General features: G+C 26.3%; 2 protein-coding genes across 2 annotated transcripts; both read left to right on the top strand.

The window, feature by feature from the left end:
• Positions 1 to 872: 872 nt before the first annotated feature.
• On the top strand, positions 873 to 5,688 carry LOC129972825 (GTP cyclohydrolase 1 feedback regulatory protein-like). The gene is made up of 3 exons (XM_056087105.1): positions 873 to 1,009; positions 1,098 to 1,192; positions 1,340 to 5,688. The coding sequence occupies exons 1-3, from the start codon at positions 974 to 976 to the stop codon at positions 1,473 to 1,475; spliced, it is 267 nt and encodes an 88-aa protein (XP_055943080.1). The 5' UTR covers positions 873 to 973; the 3' UTR covers positions 1,476 to 5,688.
• Positions 5,689 to 9,114: 3,426 nt separating this feature from the next.
• On the top strand, positions 9,115 to 27,324 carry LOC129972159 (ruvB-like 2). Its single transcript, XM_056086178.1, has 11 exons — positions 9,115 to 9,219; positions 13,289 to 13,399; positions 18,834 to 18,975; positions 19,157 to 19,286; positions 21,390 to 21,456; positions 22,830 to 22,936; positions 23,259 to 23,476; positions 24,872 to 25,205; positions 26,156 to 26,285; positions 26,369 to 26,483; positions 27,189 to 27,324. Exons 1-11 carry the CDS (start codon positions 9,211 to 9,213, stop codon positions 27,224 to 27,226), a joined length of 1,401 nt encoding a protein of 466 aa, XP_055942153.1. The 5' UTR covers positions 9,115 to 9,210; the 3' UTR covers positions 27,227 to 27,324.
• The last annotated feature ends 146 nt before the right edge of the window (positions 27,325 to 27,470 follow it).

Raw genomic sequence — 27,470 nt, 5'->3', positions numbered from 1 at the left:
GCTGGATTCACTTGTCCTTAAGTTGCTATTTGTAAAGTCCTTAACATCGTTATTTTCTCTACTATCAAATTAAATAATACCTATATTAAGAATGGATTGCTTTGATTTGTTGCGATAGGCGAGGATCGAACTCGCAACCTTGTTCGTAGCCGCGTAACATGACCACAAGACAAAAGAAATTTCTCGTGTCTCGTAGCTGTTATCTGGCTTATAAAGCGTCACCACAGATTCAAATGGAAATCTACAATCTGGGAGGAAGGGAATAACATTTTATTAGATGATTAACATTATTTACCAATACCTCTCGTAAACAACGAATAATTATAAATGCTTTAACTGAACCTGATGATTAAGACTGAGTGTATTAGATAAAGTTTTTCTTAAAACGCTGTACAGCTTCCAAGTTTGAATTTTCTGAAACGGTAAATGTCAGATTATTGACAGATAATGTTAAAAAAATTACATGTTGATATCAAATGACTGGCAAAAGTTTTGCACACGGAGAAATAAATCATATTTTTGTGGTTTTAAATAGTTAGAAATGGGTGAAAAGTGGACAATCTCACCATACCATACCCATACTTTTCGATGTTCAGTAATGCAATTCGGAATAACTCGATTCGTTTTTCGCCATCTCATGTCAGCATGGCTACTGTAACATGATGCTGACGACGAAGGAATGAAGCCATTTTCTCCTCCTTTAACATTTTTAGCACTTAACTAACAAAAAAATTGGCATAAATTTGGTGTATTTTGTTTCTAACTGATTTGACAGGTGGAATTCATTCGCATTTGTTTTCTTATATTTAATGAATTGTCAGCCGGCCTTTTTAAGAAACATTGCATGGCATCACTAAACTGTAACTGTAATTTTCATTTTGTAAACAATCATAAAATTTGTCACATTGGTTCGAACTAGATCTAATAATACCATTATAAAGTAGTTTTCATTTTCGTCAATTTCTCAATAAAAATGCCTTACGTAGTTTTAACAACTCAAATTAGAGTTGTAAGTTAAACTTTATTAATTGTAATTGCAATACTGTTTGTTGTTTCATTTCCATAAAATTAATATATTTTTTAATGTAAATCTTTAGGAAAATGGGCCAACAGTTGTTGGAGATGAGCAGTCCGATCCAGAACTGATGCAGTATTTAGGTGCTCAACTAACTACTCAATTAGGAAATGATTTGTAAATATATATTTTTTTCCCTTATGTCGACTCATTGGCATTAGCAATTTTATTTATTTATCTCATACTGTAGCTAATAATTGTTTATTACTTTGACCAATATAAATTCTTATTAAATTTTGACAAGAGTTTTGAAAATATTTTCAGTAAGGAATATCGATCTCCTGATCCACCTAGAGTTCTTCTTGACAAGCTCGAATTGCGAGGATATAAAGTTGTAGCAATGGCTGGTATAGGCCAGACTTGTATTTGGACTCTCAACAAGCCACCAGAGTTCGAATAAAGGCAGTAGATTATTGAAAACGTAATATTGTGATGCAGAAATAATCAAGAAGCATATTTAGTGTTGCATTTAGTTGTATGTATAAAATTGTTTGAAATGTAGTATTTAGGAGTATGGATAATCAAGATTTTAATTTATATTGAAAGCATTATTTATTTACTTTTTATAATTAGAAGAAATTCAAAATTTAACCCTTTATAGCTTATCTTTCTAAAAATAACCAGGTATTTTTGAAGCTTTCTTGTAAATAATAAAACAACCTATTTCTAAGATTTTCAAAATTTTAATTATAAAATGGAAAAGGATAATTTATTTTCTTTTTTTAAAATTAATAAATACTTTGTGTGGTTAAGAGGATATTGTTCAAAACAATAAACATGAGCTAAGCTAATATTGCTCCTATCTAAGAACTATATTTATCATAGAATGTTAATATAAGCTCATATAATGTTTTCGTTTTCTCATGTATATGCATAAATCTCATACAGTGTGAACAAAAATCTGCTTTCTTGTAAACTATACCATCTATTTTTAAGGATATGCACTAAGATTCCATAAATGTGGATTAAGATGGAAGTGTGGGGAGTTGCATCTTATTTAATGGATTAAATCTTGTTTTATCTTTGTAAGGATATTTAATTAACTAATAACTGAATACTATTAATCAATTGCTTATTAATCAAATATTTAATTCAGTCTTCAGAGTTTTTTTCCTTATATGATGTATTTAAAATTTTGTGACTACAGTTGGATGTGTTGATGTAAAATAATACAGTATTATTATGTTGTTAAATTTTCTTATTAACTAATATGTTGTTTTTGTCTTGATGTATTGTTGAAACACTTTTCATAACATGCTATAAAATGTAATGCATATATATTTTTAAAAGTATTAGAAGTTTATAAGCATATTTAAGGAAAAATTTCTTGATTAATTTATGACTATTTTATTATGAATACAAAGTTTTTAAAACTAATTTTAGTTTCTTTTCTTACAAATGATGTTTTGATTTTTGATTGTTTTACTATATAAAAACTGTATACTATGTTTCAGAATTTATGCACAACATTAATTAACAGTTCAACATGCTATGGTTGCACTACTTTTATCTGTCTTATTTTTAATTATCTATATGATTTCAATTGATCATATTATTTATGATTCTTAAGATGAAAAGTTTATTCTTTTAAATTATGCACATAAATTTTATAATGATATATAATAATAAAGTTGGTTTTTAAAATAATTAATCATTTAATTTATTATTGGATATCCTAATCTTATTTTAATGTTTTAAATAATAATAAAAAAAAATGTTCTTTTTTCTTCATAATACAAGTGAAAAGGGCAACTATTGTTTCCTTTCTATAATAACTGGGAAGTGAAAACTAACAAGTGCCATCTCTTAACAATAATGCACATGATAATTATTATTAATTAAAATATGTTCTATGAACAATATTAATATTTATTATGATTTCAAACATTTCTTCCTTTTCACTTTTAATAAGATAAATTAATCCCTCTCTTTTTTTATTGTTAATGTGTACTATATTTCAGTTGACGTTTGACTTCATTGGCATGGACATATTTATGTACGCTTCAAAGATTTAATATAAAACCTGCCTTTATAATTTTTTACTAGCCATGTAAATATATGAGGGTTTGGTCTTGTCAGGACATGACCATGCTTTAGAATGATACCACTATAAGAGTGCGAATAAGGTATATTATACGGGATCAGGTAATACTGTTAAACAAACTATATTACATCTCGTTAGCAAGTAAGATTTTTTTAATGGCAATTAGTAATTTTATCTGAGTTTTAACTTAAACCTTCAACAGTTATGATATCCTACTCACCGAAGCAAGTATTAAAAAAGAAGTTTATTGCAGTGTTTATTTGGTTCTGTAGTGATAGAATTATGAATTCCTGATTGGACAGAAGTTTTTTTTTTTTTTTTTTTTTTTTTTTTTTTATTATTATTATTTGTAATTCCATTTCAGAGTATTGGATGAATTTATCTTTGATGAAATAGATTAAATGCATTTAATATGAAAAGTTGTAAAATAAGTATTAAGTTATTGCATTTAGTTTTTAAACCAATTTATAAAAGTTTTTTTTTAATAAAATGATTTTTAATTCAGATGCTTCATATAAAATGCATTGAATGCATGCATGAATTGCAAAATTGAAATTTGTGTAGCCAGGTATATGTGTATAATTTTATTATGTTTTTATAAGAAAAGTTTGAGAATAAATTATATGAGAATTCTTTTCTTCTTTTAGATTTTTAGAAATTAAACAATGTGAACATTTTATATGATGTTTAATTATTAATTTATTTTGTGTGTATTTACTTAAATCAAAACCTAAAACATAAAATTTATTGTAATTTTTTTGTGTATTTTATTTAGTCAAGTGCCTTATTGTTAATTTTATATTAGTCCAAGTTCTTTTTTATTATCTATGATATTTGAATGATTTTTCCTACTTGGTTTTTTTTTTTTTTTTTTTTTGATCTTGAAGGGTTGATATTGTATGTTCATATAAAAATTATTTTTGAATGTTTCATCTATTGATGCCGTTAATTAATATATATATGTATATATATTATATTGCTGTTTTAACACAAACATATTGACATGTGCTAAAATATGATATGGTGCATTGGCAAAGAATGAGCCAATAGAGCAAAAAAGAGGACCCGAAAACATCTTTTTAATCTTTCTCGATTTTTTTAAACTATAGTTTTCTTTTATTAGAACATTTAACTATATATATATTAATAAGTATGAAATAGCAATAATTTTATACTTTTCTATCTGGATTTCTTTTACAATTGAATGTTATAAGTGGGAAAACACACTTGTGTTTGAAATATATAAATAAAGAGAAATATTTAAATTTTTTGAGAAATAGCTTTTGTACTTTTAGAGGTATGAGTATCTTTAGAGTCTTGAACTGAGATAAATTTTTGAGAAATATGCTTTTTTTAAATAAATGAAATGCTTTATTTGGTGAATAATAAAAATATCACAGTTTTCATCCCTGAATATATTTTTTGAATCAGTCAAAAAAAGTTTTTTTATAAAATAAAGGAAATGTAGTTTTTAAAATTATTTTTGAATAAGGCAGTGTTTAAATCAACTGAAATTATTTTCTTAAAGAGGAGATTTGAGCAGAGATTATATTTTTATTTATATGAATTGTGATTTATATTTATGTATATATGTTATTATAATTATTGTTATTTGTAGAAATTTTATAAAAATATGTGTGTATAGTTTAATAAATATTACATCATTGTATTTGCTGTTGTTAGCAATGTAATGGTAAAACTGAATTGAGTCATGCATTTAGGAATCAACTACCAATTTATAGACTCCAAATTCAATATTAACTGTTGCATTTGTATTTAAATGAGTGTATTTGCTGCGCAAAATAGAAACTGTTGCAATTTTTTGTATTATTGATTACATATTATGGAATATTTAATTTCAGAAAACATGACACATTTTATCTTAATATTTAATAGACATAGCTATATCTCAAAATACATGTTTAGATTCTGATGATATAACTATATTAAATAATTATTATCCTTAAGTTCGCATCACTGGAATTTCTTTTCTTCTTCTATTAAAAGTTCAATAAAAATTATTCTGTTTTATCATTTAGCTTTTTAAATGAAAAATAATTGATTTATGTAAAAATTAATATTAACCAGTTCTTTTAATAGGTTAATATTATTCATTTCTTCTTTTTTTTAATGATTTCTTTAATTGTATTTGTAAGATGTGATGTAATAAGCTAAATCTAAAATGATTCCACAAAATATTTTTTGCCTTTTTCCTTGAAAACTTTTCATATGTGTCTTAATTATTGTCCTTTGTAATTTAGCATATTTTTTCAGTGTTTATTTATAATAAAAATTTTCATGAGACATATTTTATGATTTGTGTTGGTTATTATTTTATTTTAGTTATGTATATTTTATTAATATAGATAAAACAAAAAATTCAAATTATTATCTTTGGTTGCATTGCTTTGTTTTACTTGGTTATTTTATCTTTAATTTTTATCAATATTAATGTTTGTAATTCTCTTAATGCTGTTTATAAATTTTTATCTATATGTTCAATTGTATGAAAATCAGTTCTGTAAATTAATTGAAATAAGAGATATATGTGTCATGCGTGCTTTTTGTTTTGCCTTATACTCACACATACTGATATAAACATATCTTGTTATTTTTCTGATAATGCAATTCAATGTATTTTTTTATTTTTGAATAAATAAAATTTATTTCAGTTATATATTATTTTAATTTGCATTTGGTATTACCTATTTTTATGGAGCATATTTCAGACTTTTGGATTGTTTGTTACATTTAGACTGTCACATTTCATATTTGTTCATATTTTATTCTGCAAAAAAAAAAGTAATACTTAAATGTAAATAGATTAAACAAAGTTTTGTTATTGGAATCAGTTGTCATTTCACTAGCTCAAACCTTACCTAAGTGCATATAGTTTGTTGTGCAAAATGGAATTAACCATAATCCAATGTAATACAGAATGCATATTATTTAATAACTATTTTTTTTTACGTGAAGCAATTTTTACTGGTTTATTAAGCATAAAATTTAACCAAATAAAAAAAAAGATCTGAATTGAAATGAGTTAACATGCTTTCGAGCTACATAACAAAATTAAAAATTTGAAATAAACCTATCCTGTTGATTGCTCTTCAAGTTAATTGATCTGTTCATACAATTTTTGAAAACATGGAATTGACAATCATAATAGATTTCTCTTAATATTTTTTTAATTTATGTCATTGCATTTATATTACTTTTTACTATGCATTTTAATAAAATTCAAAACATCTTTTTGATAATATTTAATGAATCCTTGTTTCGTAAGTAGAATTTTTTAAAAATATTCCCGATTACTATTAAAATTTTTTATAGAAATAAAAATAATGTGATTAATTATTTCTCTGAACATAGGCATGCAAGTTTTACATCTCTTTATTTTTGAGAAATAATTTTTTAACTGTTTTATTAGAAGATGAAAGTCACATGTGACAACAAACAGCACCTTTTAAAGTATCCATTTTAAACTGAATGCACCTCAGTTAATCTTAATTCCCTGACATATTTAAAGATCGTAATAGTAAGAATACCCTAGTTCGAGGCTCAAAGGCTGGATACTTTAAAGATCTGTTAAGAATATGAACTTGGCAATCGTTAAATCTGTTATTGCGGGGCAAACTAACTAACCAGGTACGGAAACTTGTTTAAGTTTCCGTACCTTGTTAGTTAGTTTGCACATAGATATATAGCACTTGTTAGTTAAATTTTGCACATAGTTATGGCATTTGTAGAACTGTATCAGATTTTGAACTAGAATGGTCAAGGGATGCACCATCTGTCAATTTGTATATTCATGTGTATGTTGATGCAAATTTGGTACGTAATATTGTTACTAAAAATGTAGTTCTGTTTCAAATTTTGGTTTCAATTTGGTTAACAGAAAGGCGTCCTTGTGGTGTTCACAACCTTGCTCAAGATCTACAATTTTTATGCTGGAAAATGGGGATGTCACCATTATTAGGGAGTATACAAGAAAGTTTCGGGAAACTCTCGCTAATGTAAAATATATATTCGTATGATATGAGTTTCTTAATTGTGAGGTTTTAAATTGCCTTATATTTTCGTATAAGGTTTTGAATTGATAATAAAATATTTAATGTTTGTAATTTTAAATGCAGTTTTTATTTCTGCATTATGTTGCATTCACCAGGCTCTAACTATCATTCGTATAGTTTTTACTCTAGAACTTCAATCTTATTGAAATTGCCAAATTATGTGCAACACTAAATGTGATACATATATGATAGAATGCAAATTTGTCATTGATGGCGAATCTGTAATTTTGACATATTAATGAGTTCTAGCAGTATGTGCTCAAGTTTTGTATTGTTTGAGGTAAAGACGGAAGTTGAAGTTTTAACATTTACTGAGAAAAATTCTAAGGTATTTAATCGTGGTTATCCAGAGAATTGGAGTATAGTGAAGTTTGATTTCAGATTTTTGAAAATATGTTTGCTTCTTTTTATAGAGATTTAAGGGAATTTTCCACCGGGTATGCTAGTTTTCAAGTTTTAGAATGCACTTTTGAAGGGCGGCTAGATTTGTCAGGAAGTTCTTTGATGACTCTGCTGGGCTCTTGAGTAAAAATAGCTGAGTTGTCAAGATGCCGAGTTATTTTAGAATATGGTTATAAATTAAAGGAAAGTTATGGAGACCAAAATTACATCTTGAGAGAACCTAACATTTTTTGTTCTTGAAGAGGAGTCAGTCAAATCTTTTATTTACTAGGAAAATAAAAGATTTGGGAAGTACTGAATTGATATGTCATCTTGAAAATAAGATTAAATTATTGAAATTATGTAATTGGGAAAATTGTACATGCATTAAGAGTGATCTTGACTCTATACTTTGCCAAAAGTCTTGGCAATATCAAGGAAAATTGCAACTGAAACTAATTTGAAAATTTTCCTTTAAGGATCTATCTTCTATAACTCGGAGATGTTTATGAGCATTTTAGAAATGAAGCATAAACCCCCATTTTTAAAGAATAGGAATAAAAATTTTGTAAGTATGCTTAAAATATCTTGATAGAATCAATTCTTCTCCTGTTTTGTTAATTATTAGTAAGAAGGAAATGACATATAACCAAGGCGGATTAAGGCTAGCAGTGGTTCTTAAGCAATGCAACATTTGCTTCCTCCTGAACTTCCAAAACCTCTTATCGATTTTAATTTAGTCCTTGTATAAGCAGTTTTAAATATATACAATATAAATATTCAAATACTTTAATTCAAGTTCACATTCAAGAGGATTAGGTGCAACCACATATAAAGAAAACTTAAATTTATAAATAATTTTGTACGGAACACTAAAATGATTATCAAACTTTTTTAACGCAATTCAAATATTCTTGTCAGAGCTTTCAGCAGTAAATCAAATAGTTAACTATGATTTTAAAATATTTTATAGGTAATGTTTTTTACACTAGGAAGTATTTTATTTTAATGATTATATTAATGATTTCACAGAATTTAACTTTTTAATATTTAATCGAATGCGTGGTGTTTTGGAAATTCTAAATGGCATTTTCCCTAATATTCTCAGAAATAGAAATGATAAAATTATCAATTTCAAATTGGATATTTTGTTCTCTTCAGATAGAGCCAGAAGTTAGTAATACAGAGTTAAATTGTTAGGAGTTATTGCTTCTTGGTTGATTTGTTATAGCTTCTTGGCAAACTGGCTGTTATGATTATTAATAATGTGATTTCTGATAGATTTCTAAGCCTTCATCAGTTATAATGCTGTTTTATTTTGTGATAGAATTAAATCCTTTCTTTCATACCCTTGTTGTAAGTTTTTCGACTGAAATAAGCAACAAATAATAAATAGATATTAAATCAACCTCCAAATTCGAATAAGCTTTTTTTCATATATTATTTATAGGTTTTCTTACATGAGTTAATGAAAAATATTTTCTGAAATTAGGTTTTTTTAAAAAATTTTTTTTATTTTTTAGGGTAAGCTGCAAGCTAGACGGCACAAAAATATATTTGTTTAGAGTATGCGTTTCAAGAACAACTCAACACTTCTCTAAATTTTCATTTCTCCGGCAACGTTCATAAACACAAAAATGTTTGCGGTAAGTTTAGAAATATATTTAATTATATGAATGTATTGATTTTACTTTAATCTTACGAGTTTATAGGAATTTTCGGTTTTGTTTGTTTAAAACTGTCATTATTTAATTTTTCATAAATGATAAGATTTCTTTATAACATGCGCACATGGCTTTCCATGCTTTGATAGTTGTTCCAACGATTTCTTTCTTTTCTTTCAAAATTGTAATGGCAAATAAAGTACCTGATAGTTAAACTATAATTTTTATATTAAATGTATAGTCATCATCTCATTTCCTGTTATAGTTAATTTTATCTATTAAGGAAAAATACATGGTCACTGTTGAATTGCATTGATGAACAAGTGTTCTTTTTAGTAGTACACGATTCACTTAATATTATCTTCACTCGAGCGCTTATTATTTTAATGTGAAAATATTATAATAATTCTACAAATTTTTTATTGATTCTCAATATTGTGAGTCTAATATTAAACCAAATATTTGAATTTAAAACGGAACTATTTTCGCTAATGCATTTTTATTGATTTTTAATATTGTGAGTCTAATATTAAATCAAATATTTGAATTTAAAGCAGAATTATTTTCGCATATGCATCAGGTTATGGAATTGTGGAACTATTAGCAATTCTGCTAAATGAATGTTATTTCAAAATTTCATATTTAATTATTTAGAGTCCTTTAATCTTTGAGTATGTGTTGTAGATAATCCACATCACAGCTTTTCTTTCATTCTGACCCCCCCCCTCCTCCCAAACTAGTATAAATTATCTTAGTCTTTCATATTAACTTTTTCATTCAGATCTTTAGCATCTCGTCTTGCACAAATTTCTTTCTTATATCTTGTCTCATTTGCTTTCAAATGCTTTGTGCTCTTTCAAATGCTCTTGACATAATAAGGATAAAATATCATATATAAAGTGTATACCTATAGAAAGTCTCATTAGATTAATATTACATTAATAAATAATCTGAAAATGTTCTCGATAAAAAAAATTATGATCATGAGACAAGTTCTAAATGATAGGATTCATCCGTATCAAGAACAGACTTAACAATTCTAATATTTTTCATTTTAGAAAGGACTCAATTTTTAAAAGATCTTTTTTTATAATTGTGTAGACTGTTGTCAAAAATGCTATGAAGAAAACATCCTGAAAGTATTCTTTTATCTTAAAATATGAAAACCTAGGTTGATTCTTAGTTTCTTTAATAAATAAAACTATAATTGAGCATTAGTGTTGTATATTTTAATATGTATACTGGAAAATTTAAAGAAAAAAATATTTCAAAGAAAAGATAAAAGGATATTTATGTATTAACCGATCAGTGATTATTGTCAAAAATTTCATGACAATAGGCTTTTTAATAATTTAAATTCACTGAAACAGTTACTAGGAAATATTTTGTATCTTTGACCAGTTTTGAAATGATTTAAATTAGCTTTATTTATAAGTATTTTATTATAAATACCAAAATTTATTATAAGACCAAAATTTTCATGTTGACTATTTTAATTGTTTTTTTTTGTTTAATTTATGCAATGGACAATGATGTAACTTAATATTGGACTCTGGCCAAGGGTGTTATCTTTTTGCCCTGGATTAATCCTGAAACCAAGCATTAAAAAAATAACTTTTAAATACTTAAAAATAATTACATATTTTATTAAAACAAGCTTTTATATAAAACATATTTATAAGATTTCATAATATTTAAGAGATTCATTTCTTTAAAATAAATTCATTTTCTACTACTTTATGAATGAGGAAAATCTTTCCTTGACTTTATTGTTTGAAAAAAATCTTTTATCATTTTCAGAATTCATATTTTTCTGGAAGTTAGCAATAGATGTAACTACTGTTTCCTTATATTTTCTTTGGTAATTCATGATGAATTATTTACTACATATAGTAGTATATAACGACAAAGTATTATTATAATTGAAATTTGAAAAGATTCAAATTCAAGATTTTTATGAATTTTCACTTTTTAGACTGTTGAAATTTATAAAATACTTATGTGGAATTATGAGATAATTCCACTCAAATAATTATGAGATAATTCCATTTGTTTATTCCACTTGAGATAAACAAATGAATTTTGGTATGTCGTCATTAAATTTGTGTTATTATTTAATTTTGATCAAAATTTGTTCTTGGGAAGTTTCATGGTTGTCTGATTGCAAGGGAACACAATAATTATGAAACATAATTAACTAGACGAATAAAAGATGGTGCACAGATTTAGCATGTAAAGTTTAGATTTATGTGAAATTTTCAAATACATCCCACTTGAGATTGATGGTCTATCTGTACTTTTCATAAATATGTAAACACAACTAAAAAATTTATCAACTTCGATGAATGAAATTCGGTATATGATCGAAATCTAAAGTTTAGAAATTAATTAAATTTTTAATCAAATCTGTTTAAGGGTTGATTGCTTATTAATCTGCTTATGCACAGATATAAACACAACAACTTTGATAAATAAAATTTGGTATATCATATTAGCATCTAATTTATAGATTTTAAAAATTTTGAATTAGATCCCTAAGGGTTGTGTTGCGTGCCTTGATACAAATGATGAAACTTTCCTTGGCAACAAAAGTTTATTATATTTTATGGATTAAATGATCAAAGACTTTTTACATATGTACAATTCAATTCCAATTTAAATTTAAGCTTATATCTCGGAGTTTCTAACAAAGTTCCTCCCACACTCTTACCGGCATCAGTCGCACTCCCTATTCACTTCATTTTTTTTTTTTCAACCATGAGGCCAGAACAACTTCATGGAGGTTAGAGACATGATAGGTTGGCTGTCTATTGTTCTGTGCATTCTCATGTATGTGTATAAATAAAATTTTGTGTGTGATTTTGTTACATAGCAGTCTTATACCAGTTATTTGTTTCAATCAGGTAAAAAAACAGACAGTCAAATTTCATGCTTGTATTTCTTCAATGTATTATGTAGTACAAAATGCTCATGTGTGGGAATCTGAAAATAAGAATTTGATCATTTGTGACATTTACAATCTTATCCAAGATCCATAGTTTTATGTGCAGGGAGGAGTGACAATTCTTTTATTAAGTTATGGGTTTGTAAAACTTTTGGGAGATCACTCTTGCTTTCTTAATAATGGCAAACTCATATCTGGGATAAATTTATTAGCTGTACGTCTAATTGTCTGTCATGTAAAGCGGCAACATACATATATGCATTTTTTTTTTATTATTATTATAAATAAAAATATGTTTCTGTGCTCACTTGCATTTTACATTGGATTTGGGAAAATTGTTGTTGTAATTTAATTCAATAGCATGAAGGTTAGAAGTATAATTTAATAGTAGTTTAGTTTAACTATATATTAAATTATAAAATATAACTGTGGTATATAAACATACCTTCGACATATTTTATTGGTATATGTCTTTTTTTTAGATTTTTTAAAAATGGTTTTTGTATATTATTTGCTCTGATTTGTTTTGTTTAAAATTTCTTAGAATCTGTTTCAAACATTGTTAAGACATTTTCAACTAGCATGGAATAAACACAATAAAAAAGAAACGGAAACAAGTAATAATGCATTACAATTTTTTTTCCATTTGCAAATTTATGATAGTTAATATTTTCTAGAATATTAATAAAATTTTTTAGTTGTTTAAATATCAATTATTTTGTATTATCCTGAAATATATTTAAAAAACATATTTTTTTTTAATGGAGGAAAGGAAAGGATTTAAATTTTAAAAATAATTTTGCTAAAATTAAGAAATTATTAACATATAAATAAATCAGAGCAAGATCATTGCTTAAAAATAATCCCCAGTATAAAAAACTTTGGGTGGGAAAAAAAAATATTTTTTTTTGGGAAATATTTATTTTATGTATAAAACATGTTAAGAAGTTCTATAGCTTAAAATGAGAATAAATCTATGTATTATAATTTATGCTCATTCTTAAATGCATAGAAGTTCATAATATTTTATATCCTTTTTAAAAAATATTATTTTTATAAATAAACATACTTTTTCAATATCATATAATTTAATATATGTCTTTCTAGGAGACAGCTGCTAAAGTTCAGGAAGTTCGAGATGTTACTCGAATTGAAAGAATTGGAGCACATTCTCACATTCGTGGCCTTGGATTGGATGATACTTTGGATCCAAGAGCTGTAAGTTTTTCTGACATTAAAAATTCTTTCAAACATGAAAGTTTGCTATCATAGAAATTGTTTTATGGTTCTAATATATATTCATGTTATTAATATATATATATTAAATTGTTATTTTTTTTGAAAAATTAAATGATTTTTGTTGTAAGCATTTTAATTCCAGCAATATTAAATTAAATTTTTTATTAAGTGAGATACACCATCGAAACATTTTCTTGTATATTAAAGATGTGGAAAGAAGATCCAAGAAATTTAACTTCTAGTTTTAATACTTTCCTTCCTTTTCAACTTTTGACTAGTTTGAACACATTCAGTTACACTTTCTGTAACATTAAACTACCTTTTACCTTTTTGGGAAAATTTCAAGTTGTTTCGCTGCAGCATATTCTGAATCGGGATCCAGCATCAAAAATCCAGATTTTTTTTTAAAAAATGAACGTTTTGTGAAGAGTAAATTTTTTTCGAAATAAATGGAATAATAAAGTTTTTCAACAGTGTTTCAGAATAATTTTGTATAGCTGGGAAATAAATATTTCATTAATATTATGCCTTTTATGAATTTAACTGTTTATGGACAAACATTCTCAGCTATGAACAAAGAATTCATAATTTGAGAAAATTATTATATATAATTAAAATGTATAATTTTTTTTAAAAAAAAGAAATCAATGTTTCAAATATAAATTGGGCAATATCTATACATAAATTCATAAAATGGCCTTCTTTTCATTTTCAGTTATACTCGAGGATTCATATGAAATTGGAAAAAGACCCAACATTTAAAAAGTATTGTCAAATTTAGGAAGGGTTATGTTACTAATAGTATATTAAATATAGTAATATAAATAAGGAATGCATTTCTTAAACACAATTTTCCAATTGAATATATTGGCCAATGTCAGTATTCTATGAAAAAAACATTTCTGTTATTGCAAATTTCCACTGGAAAGGAAAATTCTTTTTTCATACAAAAGGGAAATATTTTAATTTCATTGGAAAAATTCATCATATTTGATTTCAAATATGATGGATAAGCTTTTATGTAGCTTATGGAGATAATGGCAATTTTGCTGTGATCAAATCTTCCAATTATTACTTTTATTTTCTATATTCATTAATTAAAAGATACTTTTTTGTGCAAAAGTGAAAAAAGCATGCATAATAGCCAATTTTGATTCATAGATTCAAGTACGGATAAAATTGATTAATTGTAAGAAATATTTGAGTGACTTTTGCCACAATTTTCCAATAAGAAACAGTGGTAAAATATATTTGCAAATATACTTCATATCTCTATTGTTGGATTGCTGTTACATTTAGTAGCTTGAAGAGATAATCTGCTGACTCATTTGTTAAGAAATTACAATTGCCCTTTGACAAATTAGGTTAGAACTAAAAGTTAATATTAATGGTTATATATTGCAGAAGAAACATGGTTATTATTTCATTACTAGAACTGAAGGAAGGCTTGCACATAGTGCATAAAAATAAGACTACAATGTAATTAATGCAAAAATGCATTGGAAAGTCATATAGAGTACCATGGGCTATAATTATGAAATTCAAATTCCATTTATTGTGCAAGAATATATATATACTAGCAGACCCGGCCACTCGTTGCTGTGGCTAAGGTTTTTGTTATATTACATAGTAGTAAACTATTCAAGGGAAACGGTAGGAGAACACCAGTCATGGGGACCACCATGCTTTTTTACACAGATGCCATTTGTAAAAAAACATGGGGACCTCCATGATTGATTTTCTACTACCATTGATACTGAGCAAAAATCAATACATTTTTTTTTTTTAAATTTCTTTATTTTTTGTATTCAAGTTTGTAACAAATGAGTACATTACAAAGTTGTTAGTAAAAAACACGTAACATTTAAACTTATAAATGAGGTAGGTAGGGCAGATAGTTTTAAATCTTTGACAATAAGGTTTATTATTTTGAATTATAAATACTTTTAATTTCAGTTTAATTTAGCACTAATCGGTGCATAATATTTTTGGTTCATCTGCCTTTAGCTAACACAAATAGATTTGATGGTTTTCCTACATGTGAACATGCAACATATAGTTGCCCATGAGAAAAACATGGATTTTCCAAATCTAAACCACAAATGGACATTGTTTGGCCTTGAGACTTATTTATAGACATGGCAAAAGCTAAACGAATTGGAAACTGTAACCTTTTGAAGGGTATCGGAATACGTGGCAACAGGACCACTTCTCCTTTAAACTTTCCAGTTAAAATGCTAGCTTCAAGTATATTTCCGGTGATCTTTTTGATGACCAAACGCGTACCGTTGCATAATCGAGGTGGATTCAAACTACGCAGGAGAATAATAGGTGAACCAATCTTTAATCAAAGGTTATGTGGTGGCATTCCAGGTATATCTAGTGAATTAAAAAATTCAATTGGAAAATTTACACTATCATTTTCATCAACAACAGTATCGATTGATTTAAGAGACATCAGATCGCCTGGTAACAACTGTTGTATTTGGAAATTAATAAAAATAATGAAAAAAAAATATTTGTGCAATTATTGAAAAAGTGTGAGAAGCTTTGTACCCCTTTTTCATATATATATATATATATATATATATATATTAATTATCTTTTGATCCTGAAGCCTTAAGTACCTCATAACCATCAAAATACATATATCATACAGTGGGATTTGATGTATAGCAAATATATAATAATATAACTATGTGATAATACTTACATGTATATATTTTAATTAAAGATTGTTGAACAATGAAGCACTAATAATTAAAAAGCAAAAAGAATTCCACTGTATTACTTTTACTATAATATGAATTCAATTTATACTTCAGTCTAAATAACACGTGGTCGGCTATGCTAATACCAAAAATTGAAAAAGTAAGAACAATTGAATTTCACTGTATTGCATTTACTACGAAATAAATTTAACTTATACTTTAGCCTCAGCAACACGTGGTGGTTATGCCATTAAATTGTAGCTTATGTGAAACGTTGGTACTTTTAACACAGCGCCATCTCTTAGAATACTTACTCAATCCAGTCAACAGATACCGCCATCTGTTAGAATCGCTTGGAGCTAACAGATAATTGTGACTGTCAAATAATGAACAAATAATTTGTTCCTTCTTAGTATAAACCCTTTATGATGTATAATAAATCCTCTAACTTCAGTTTTACAGATTCTGGCTTCCTCAGCTTAAAGGACAGATTTAAAAAAAAAAGTTCTATATTCCACACATGAAGTTGCCATGAGATGTATTCCGTCATTCATACATTTGTCTCTTGCAATAATTCAAAATTCATTCACAAAATGAAATCAGTTTCAGAAACATTTATTAAATAATGATAAGCATTGTAGCTGAAGTGAATGATAGCTGAGTTGATGATAGCTGACATAACTTGATACGTACATGCAGTTTATTAGTAGAAAAGTGAAAAACTGAAACGATTAGTGTAACCATTTTTTATTATCATATCTTCAATAATTTATATAAAAAAAAGATGAAATTTCATTCAGCATACAAATGAGTTAATATTTTTTTTATTATCCGATTAGAGGAACTTATTATTGGCTCGTTCCCTTACCTTTTTTACGATATCTTTAACAAAAGAAATAAAATAATTTAATTGAAAATTCAATGAAGGTAACAAATGTTATTGCCGTACAACATTTTTCTTAGTAAACAGTCAGACAAAGAATCGAAATTCATACAAAACGAAAAGTAATAATTATCCGTGTGCACCTCCAAGTATTTTTCCAAACTTCTTTATAATTTAAAAAAGCAGAATTTTAGTATGTTATATTAATCAGTGATCCATTAAAACGTTTGTAATTAATCATTTTCAAATAAAATATCTTATTTCTGAGAACAGTAATAACAGTATTCAAACAGTATTTCTGAGCACAGTAATACAAAATGCAAACATAAGATCGTGATACTTTATCCATTGCAACGTATCAAATTTATTGTATGCATTAAAAAATAATTGTGGAAAATGATATCTTATTCCTGAGAAACGTTTTTGGATAGGATCATAAATAATTCGAATATTCGGATTCGAAACGTAACGCAAATGCATGAGTTTTTCTACGCCAGTTGGGGTAACGCTATGCAGATTAGAAATTTTTAATTTCCTTTATTCTGTTTTATTTTAATTCAAAAGTACTTAAGAATGAATCTGAAAAATTGATTAATTAACAATGTTTAATTTTAAATGCATCAAACATTAAGAAAATAAATAGAATCGTTTCAAATAATCAGCCGAAAAATCTTAAGCCTGGCCTCATGACTGTTGGGGGAAAAAACTGAAGCCGTACTCTTTTGGCGGTGGGGAAAATGAAAAGATTTTTTTGGTGGGAAAGTTAGTTTTTAATTAATAATTAAAATTCTAATTAAAAATTCAAAAAAAGGTCTGTCCTATCTTTTAAGTTAGATCAAAATGCACACGGTGTGCAAATTTGATTAAAATCGATTAAGTAGTTTAGGAGTCCATCGCGGACAAACAACATGACACGTAATTTATATATATTAAGATAATGTGTGTAATGATATTTTAAAATCTAATTTCAATTCTAATTAATTTCAAAGTTTTATCTTAATTTAGCCCATATTAAATTCATTCTAAAATGTTCTCTTATTTCCTGATCCAATTCCACCTTTTTTATATTTCATATGTATATATGTAATGATATTTTAAACTCTTAATTTCAATTTAATTGATTTCCAAGATTTTATCTTAATTTAGCCCATAGTAAGTTCATTCTCTTATTTCGTGATCCAATTCCACTTTCTCTACTTAATTAATTCAAGAGAAGCTTTATAAAATTTCTGAATCAGCAAACGACAACACTTTCACACGCTTGGCTTGAAGGGAGAGAAAAATGTCCAGTAAGCACATTCTTTTTAAAAAGTTCCCTGTGTTTCCCTTACTTGTGATTGACATGCATCAGAAATCCCCATCAGAATCTTATTAATATATTAGCACTATGAAGAAATATTTTCCCTATCAAAATCGCAGGTTATATAAGACTCGGGATAATTTATTTCGGCTCTTCTTCCGCACTTCTGCTTTTGCAACGAGCTGTGGCAGACGCACAATGTCCACGTCTTTGCTTGTTAATAATAATGCTTTCTTGATGGATTAAAAAGAATTTAAAAATATAAAAAGTCTTTTCACTGTCTTTAAAACTGCATCCTGCTTCACATAAAATAATGCTTACACACACAGACACACAAACATATATAAATTTAAATCCAGAAATTTTTAGTTGAATACATGCATCTAAAAAAAGGTGTAAAAGGTAAATAATTAATTTGTGTCCTGTAAATACATAAAATATTCCTGTAACAATACCAGATAGCTTGAAATATTTGCATCAAATGTATTTATTTAGAAAATGTTGTACTTTTATTTTTAGGTTTCACAGGGAATGGTTGGACAAGTTGCAGCTAGAAGAGGGGCTGGAATTATATTAGAAATGATTAAAGAAGGAAAAATAGCTGGAAGAGCAGTTTTAATTGCTGGACAACCTGGGACAGGAAAAACTGCTATAGCGATGGGTAATATTTAATTATCTTTTAAACAATATATAATTTGCCATTACATAAAAATGAAAAATTATTAAATAAAAGGATTTGTTAAAGCATTCTTATTTGCCAGAAACAGTAAACTATTACTGTTTTGTAATACCTCTTTTCCTGAATTGCTTATTATAGTTATAATATTACAATTGTATTTTAGGCATGGCTCAAGCTCTAGGGACTGATACACCATTTACTGTAATATCTGGAAGTGAAATTTTTTCTTTAGAAATGTCTAAGACTGAAGCTTTGACTCAAGCATTTAGGAAATCTATTGGTGTAAGAATTCAGTAAGTTGTGCAATAATTCCTACTTTAGTAATGACTTTAATTACTGATGTAGTATATTAATTTTTAGACAACTGTTATATCAATAAATACCTGAAAATTATAACTTTTCAATTAAAGAACTGCTTAACAAATACATACATTGGCATGAGCTACATGAGTTATATTCAGAATATCTTTTTTAGATATTTGCTCTGAGTTTTTCAGTTTTTATTTTAAATGATCCTTGAAGAACTTATAAAGCAATATATTTCCTAGATAATTATACAAATATTATTACTCATCTAATTTGGTAATGTTAAATTTTAACTCTCCAAAACCCACCATTCTTTGAAATCTACTTCTTAAAAAAAAAGTTAAAGAAGCAAAAAACACAAGTGAAAGAAAGTAGCAAGAGTGCAATTCTTGTGTAATTGGTTTTTTTTTTTTTTTTTTTTTTTAAGTATGGAATTCTTGCTGATTATAGAGGGATAACAAATTGTGATAACGTTGTATAATTTTAACTAAAAGATTGTCTGAAAACTTTTTTTTACTCTGGTATATCACTATAACTTGTTTAATACATAGCAAATTTGATGTAAAAACATACAATTTGCATGCTTATTTAATTTTAATGATCATACAGTTATTATTTAAAAGGATAAAAATTTAAATCCTTTAAGAGTTCTTATTTTTAAAAAAAAATTCTAGTTCATATATAACTTGATGTAAAATTTCATATTTTATATTTACTAAAATATAAGAGAATTTTTAATTTATTTGAACATACACACACACACACACAAAATCATTTCTAAAGCAATTGCTGATTTATTATCTGAAAGAGAAAAAAATTTGAATATTGTGAACTTACTAAAATATGCATAAATACTTAACAGATAAAATTATTTCCAGAGTATATACAGATAAATTAATTTAAGGGGGGGGGGGAAGAAAATGCATGACAGAATTTTTATAGATGAAATATTGTCTTGATAAGTGACATTCACTAATTACAAATTATGTTTAAATTGTTCAAAATGTCCAAATCAAAACCTCCCCATGTCTTCCAAATATCTTTTGTATGCTCATAATTTTTATTAAATACAAGATAGAAATTAGAAAAAAGGATTAGACATAGGATGGGGGGAAAATTGGAATTTTTATCAATGTAGCGATCAAATCTTGGATTTTCTTATCAAGAGGAATTGCATTAAAAAAAATTATATTTTACGACTTAAACAGTATCGAGAAGACATAATATCTGTCAATTTGCAAATTATTAGTAAAATTTTAAAAAAAATCAAATATTTTAAATTATTGTATTTGTTTCAAGTATTGATAGGAAAAAGATTGAACTTTGAAAAATACTTTATATTGTTACAATGCAGTTTTCTAAATTAATAAATAATAATTAAACATTTTATATTTTTACTTATTTTTCAATGTTTTATTTCATCTTAATATAATTTCTAATAAAGTAAGTAAAATGGCAATTTGGGAAGAATTCAGTGGCATATTCTCTATTTTCGTTGCTTTTAAATTATAATTCACCATCTAAATTGGATTAATTAGTATCATCAAGCTGCATCTTATTAATTTCTTTTTGAGTTAAGACTTTCCGATATCCAAGCATTTTAAACAAGCAAAAAATTTTGCAATTAGCAAGCAGAAGCCATTATGTGACTTGAGCATCTTTTAATATCAATCAAAAATAACATAAGGGAGAGTAAATAACCTTTGTTAGAAAAATAAGATTCCGCCACCACACAAATCAACCCTCTTGAAAAAGGGAAAGGATGTAAGCATATGACACTTCTGCTGTTGTCTGGCAACAGTTTGCATGACAGGCCATTTTTGCAGTCTGAAGGCAGAGTAAAATATTTATGAAAATTTGTTTTAAACTCTGATGGATAAATAATTTATGTGATATTTTGTATGTAATAATATTTATATAACCCAACCAGTTTTTCTATCTCTCTGAATACAGGCTTTATGTGGAAAATTTTATGCATAATTTTTTAATTCTGTTGTTGATTATTTTATATGCATTTTGTGCTTCATGTGCTTTAATTTACCTTTCTTATACATCCTTTAATATATTGTTTATTTATTGTTGTTCAATAGGGAAGAAACTGAAATTATAGAGGGTGAGGTAGTGGAAATTCAAATTGATCGTCCAGTTTCTGGAACTGTAAGTGAATTGATAAATTTTCTATTTTATTTATTTTATTTTTCATAAATTCAGATTTAAGAAAGACAGTTGTATTTGTAAATATACTTTATTATCAGGGTTAATAAGATTGAATGCTTTTATATAATTTATATTTTTATTCTTATACTTTTTAAAAACTTTCCACCTGCTTTATGTGGTCAAATGATTCTATTGGAAGGATGTTATGCGGACATATTCAAATTGAAATCTATTTTGATAATATTATAGAAGAGAAAACATTAAACATATTTGAATATTACTAATGACTTAAATGTTCAGCGCACTACTACTTATTCTCATTTTTATATAAATATCCTCAAAGGTTTTAGATCAGAAAAATCACTTAAAATATTACAGACAGAAATTTTATCTTTGATACATATTTTTTAAGAATTTATTGAATAGTTGAATAGCTTAAATTCCTTACATTACATAAGTTTGTGTCTTTCTACTAACAGTTATATATTTTTATTTACAAATAAGAAGAATATTTTTGTTTCAAATTTAATGTTTGAAAGATAAAATAACAATATCAAACTATCTTGCTGTGATCATATTGAACTGTAAAAAGATGAGAAACTGGAAAGATACGCAACTTTGTGAAATGTTGCAATGAAACAAATTACTTTTTAATATTTTTTGTAGAATTACTTTTGGTTTTGCTGATGGAGTTGTTTGAAATTATGTTTTGGTATGCATGTATATCACATCTAGAATTATCTGACATGTCAAACTTTTTTTATCATATTTTCTGTATATTTGTCATTAGATTGTTAATAACAATTCTGATTATACGTAGAAAGTCTCTCTGGCTATAGAAGGAGCTCTTTAATATTAAAACAAGTTTTAATTCTAGATTTTGTTACTTGAAATATTAAATAATGCTTAATATTTATAATTTTAAATATTGGTTTAATAGAGATTAATTTTATTAAATTCTTTTAAAATATATCAATTACTTTTTTGTAGATTAGGATGAATCCTCCCACTACTATATCAACTCAACCTGACTGTGCAAATTCTGTACTAATGGGCTGTTTTGGGTTAGTTTCTTTTCCAAATGTGTCACGAAGGATGTGTCATAATGTGCTTTGCATCCTGAACTCCTTGTATGAAATAGAAAAACCAGCCCATTAATATAAAACTTTTATAGGTTAGCAATGAAAAGGTTAATCCAAACTATTTAATTAGGCTTAGCCCTACATTCAACTCGAGTTTTTACTTACAATAGTTTTAAAATAGGCGATGAAGAAATGAAAATGAGTTTTCAATTAAAGATATGTAAAAAATCATTTTAATTATGATTGATGTGTTTATTTTTGGTATATTCTTTAAATACTTTTTTTTTTCAGGGTAATAAAGTTGGAAAATTAACTTTGAAAAGTACAGATATGGAAACAACATATGATTTAGGTCAAAAAATGATAGAGAGTTTGAGCAAAGAAAAAGTCCAAGCTGGGTAATTATTCTCTTTTTCATGATACCTTTCTAGACCTTTAGTAGTGTATATTAAAGTAAACAATTTATCAGTAATGACTCATTTTGACATAATAAGAGCTTTAAGACCATGGGAAGAATACCATGAAATTAAACAGTTTTCATGTGAAATTAGTTTTGTTTAAAACTTAACTCAAATATGCAATTATTTTTAAATACTATAAGGTCATATCCAATACTAATCCTACATGTCAACTTGAGTCATCTCTGATTATAGTTGTTTATGAAATTTCAAATACCGAGTCTTGTTTTACTGATAATTAATGAAACATTTTTATTTATAGAGACATTATTTGTATTGACAAAGCCACAGGAAAAATAACAAAGCTAGGTCGCTCGTTTACAAGAGCTCGGGATTATGATGCTACTGGTGCCCAAACAAAGTTTGTCCAGTGTCCAGAAGGGGAACTTCAGAAGAGGAAAGAAGTTACACATACTGTTACTTTGCATGAAATTGATGTCATGAACAGTCGTACGCAAGGCTTCTTGGCACTTTTTTCAGGTATTGCTTTCAAGAATTTATGTGAAAGACTTTTATGATTACTTTTACTTATAAAAAAAGGAAAGGAAAAAAAAAATCACATTTATTTTTTATCCATCAAGGATTTTAGTGATAAAATATTATCTTATTACTATAATTGATGATATCTAATTACAGCAAAAATAATTCTGTGACAAAGTAGATTTATAAATTTTTATATTCACATAATTATTTTATACAGCATATTCTTTGATAAATAACATATTGCAGAAGATATGTTATTGGGATGCATTTCAGAAGTATAGAAAGTACCAAATGACTGATAAGGAAAGATAAATTCACAATTCCTAGATTAAAAATAATTAAATTGTTTGTTGTATAAATAATTCAAACAGTCATAATGTATATTTTGTATTGTAAATAATATAGAGGTGTAATCGATACTTTTATTACAAATATTCAAGTACCAATTTGATTTATATACAAAACATTTTGAGCTAAAAAAAAGTACATTTCACTCAGTGTTTTTCATTTTAAAGTTGTTTACCATCATCTGAAATGCACAACCAAGACTCATTATTCTTAAAATCAGTGCCCCATTCTCCATTCTGAACTATGATACTTCAGCTATAGCTGTATTTTATGCATGGAAAAAAAAAGTATTGTTTTTATTCAACTGGTTTATTTAATTTCAGATTCTTTAAAATGTAATAAAAATATAGAGTAACTATAACTTGATAGAATAAATATAACTTGAGCTTTGGCCTGAAAGCATTAGAAATAGATGCTAAAATTTATATGACACAATTCAGTGGATTTTTTTGAGTTTAAGAATCAATTTTTAGCATTCTCAAGATTTATAATTTTTTAATGAGGTAATAGTACCAATTGTTTAAGCATGTTTTACATGAATTTATTTTAATGTTCAATTAATCATACATATTTTCTTTCTTTGTGCTCTTATTTGGCACTATTCATTATTTCATTTAGTTCAGCTTTTGTCTTCAAAAGTGACAACTAATATTTCAATTTTCTGTTAACTTCATGCTCTAGGATTGCTGTATTTGATGCAAAAAAATTGATTGTTGCTGTGCTAACAGAAAAATAACAGCAATACTATATCTTTAAAGCATATGGCTAGAAAGAAGCATTATTTTAATATCTTCTTGATGGACATTTTCAATAAAATTTAATTTATTTTCATATTTTCTCTAGCTTTTTTTCTGTTCTTTTACTCCATGATTTTCACAGTCCATTGATTTAAATCATAAATTTTGAAATAAATTTTACTACAGTGTAATATATTATTAAAAAAATCTTGCCAAGAAAATCCTACATTTATCCACTAACCCAAACAATTTCTATAAGCTTAATTTCCCATATTTATTGATTTTAATCTTAAAATTGTTTTTTAAGGTGATACTGGTGAAATCAAACTTGAAGTGAGAGAACAAATCAATGCAAAAGTTGCTGAATGGCGAGAAGAAGGCAAAGCTCAAATCATTCCAGGTGTTTTGTTCATTGATGAAGTACATATGTTGGACATTGAATGTTTTTCATATCTTAACAGAGCTCTTGAAAGTGACCTAGCTCCTATTTTGATTATGGCGTCTAACAGAGGAATTACCAAAATAAGAGGAACAAACCATACAAGTCCTCATGGTATTCCGTTAGATTTATTGGATAGATCTGTCATAATCAGCACTAGTCCTTATGATGAAGATGAAACGAAAAAAATTTTGAAAATAAGGTATGTATATTTGTTTTTAAAGATTCAGGTGAAAATGTAAGTGTTTAGTTTTTCAGTGTTGGACATTTTAATTCTCAGTTTTGTGACTGGTTTTGCTGTATTATAAATAATTGAGTTTATATTATTTCGATAACAGTAATTAATTAGTAAAAATAAAATCTTCAAAAATACTATCTTACCAATTTTAGTATAAAACTTTAAAAAAATTAATAATTTACCTTGAAATCATTAATTAAAAGGCTTTGCTTGCTATAATTTGTTTTATAACAGGAAAAATGTATTCTATGACATTTTTTTAAACTTCATTAAGCAAAGAATAATTATATTAAACTTCATGAAAGGTTGAGCGCTAAAAGTGATCAGAAGTATCAAAATAAAAATAATTACAATATTAATAGTTTTTCACTTTTGAAGAATGAAATTACTAATAAAATGAAAATTAAATATGAAAAATACTTGTTAGTTCTCCAAGTGACACAAAGTGACCTTGTGTAGTGTTATTTCTTCCTATTATTATTTCCTTTGTTTATGCTTTTGGTATTTTTATTTACTATTTGTAATAATCAATAAGCAAAATGGTAATACATGAAGCATATTTAATTTAGTTTTGTGTAAAGATAATTTCCTTATGGATTGATTGTAATGAAAAATTTAAATACTTGCATAAACTTTCTTCATTGCGAATGAAACTTTATATTAGTATTCTGTAAAGATTTAAATACTGTTTTTGTAATTTATCAAAATTATGACATCAGTTTCAAAATAGTTATGTTGTTTCAAAATGAAGTATTAATTTTAACTATTTCTCTATTGATAATATAAAGTACAAGCAAATTTAAATTACAGCAACCCCTTTTCCTTTTTAAGTATGGTTTTATAAAAAACATGTTAAAATAAATACAAAATATAATATGAATTAAAGTAATGAATACATTTGATGCCTTTTGTAGGTGTGAAGAAGAAGATGTTGAAATGAGTGATGATGCTTTACTAGTGCTTACAAAAATTGGTGTTGAAACTTCTCTGCGATATGCCATTCAACTTATCACTGCTGCAAGTTTAGTATGTCAAAAGAGAAAGGTAATTTTTTCTAATGTTATTCTAATTGGAAAAGAAGGTAATCTTGAGGTTACTTTGTTTTTAATGCTGTGCTTTTTTGTTAGGGTACTGAAGTTACCATAGCTGATGTTAAAAGAGTTTACACATTATTCCTGGATGAAGCTAGATCCAGTCAGTTTTTGAATGAATATCAAAGTGACTTTATGTTTAATGAGCTTGGTATGTATTTTTCAATATTATTATAGGGAATAAGTTTTTCTTTTATATTTCATAGTACGACATAAACTTCTTCTTAAGGTGTCTCAGTATTGATAAAAATTGCTTTAATAGAGATGTTTATAGTGAACATAAAATATAATAGCATGATTTTTTTTAAAAAATTATTTGGAATCTTAACTTTTTTTTTTGTAAAATATAGAATCTCATAAATATTGTTTAAGCTGTAAACTATTCTGGCTTAGGCTTACTTTAAAAAAAAAGTTGGGATATTTGATATATTTCTTTACATAACTCTTTGACAACTAATAACTCATTATGTCCTATTCCTTTTAAAAATCCGTTATCAAAAGGTTAAGAAACAAAACATTCTCAGTTTTATTAGAAGAGAAGGGAGGGGCAACTTTTTTTTGCTACCATATGACTGTTTTTTTACATATGATAATAACTTGCATTCTTGTGTTCATACCAGGTGAGGGATAAGAAAAAAGAAAGTTTTCTTCCTTTTGTAAATTCAAGTTAGAAATGTTGCTTATTAATCAGTGATTTTTGCTGATGAAGAGTGAAATAATTACTTATTGCATATAAAAATATGCATTTAGATTTTATTTTTTTTTCCGCAGCCAAACAGATTTGTTCATATTTTTAAATCTTGTAACTTATATCTTCAGACAGCTTTAATAATATGACATAATTTTTCTTTTTCAGAAGCCGAGAAAGAAACAAAAGCCATGGACACATCTTAACTTGACTTAAAAGAAATTAGATATTTCACTTTTCATATCATTTGTAACTGTAAACTTAGTTCAAAATAAATTCACCTTTCTGTTGTTTCATATACACATTTTCTGAGGTTAAATTTAATTTCATTTGATAATTAATAGTGTAACAATAAGATATGCAGCAAACTCATGAAGTAAAAATTTCAATTTGCTGAAGTACTTATACTCGAAATTTCTGATATATGCATCTTATCCATTAATAAGCCCT

This window comes from Argiope bruennichi, chromosome 6, assembly GCF_947563725.1.
Source record: "Argiope bruennichi chromosome 6, qqArgBrue1.1, whole genome shotgun sequence".
Classification (NCBI taxonomy): domain Eukaryota; kingdom Metazoa; phylum Arthropoda; class Arachnida; order Araneae; family Araneidae; genus Argiope; species Argiope bruennichi.
This window is presented reverse-complemented; position numbering and strand designations above follow the sequence as displayed.

Excerpts from the sequence above, each read along its gene's own strand:
- LOC129972825 (XM_056087105.1), top strand. The coding sequence starts at position 974 with ATGCCTTACGTAGTTTTAACAACTCAAATTAGAGTT. Across the intron at positions 1,010-1,097 it reads TAACAACTCAAATTAGAGTT|GAAAATGGGCCAACAGTTGT; the intron begins GTAAGTTAAACT and ends GTAAATCTTTAG. Across the intron at positions 1,193-1,339 it reads ACTCAATTAGGAAATGATTT|TAAGGAATATCGATCTCCTG; the intron begins GTAAATATATAT and ends AAATATTTTCAG.
- LOC129972159 (XM_056086178.1), top strand. Across the intron at positions 23,477-24,871 it reads CTTCTTGGCACTTTTTTCAG|GTGATACTGGTGAAATCAAA; the intron begins GTATTGCTTTCA and ends TTGTTTTTTAAG. Across the intron at positions 26,286-26,368 it reads TAGTATGTCAAAAGAGAAAG|GGTACTGAAGTTACCATAGC; the intron begins GTAATTTTTTCT and ends CTTTTTTGTTAG.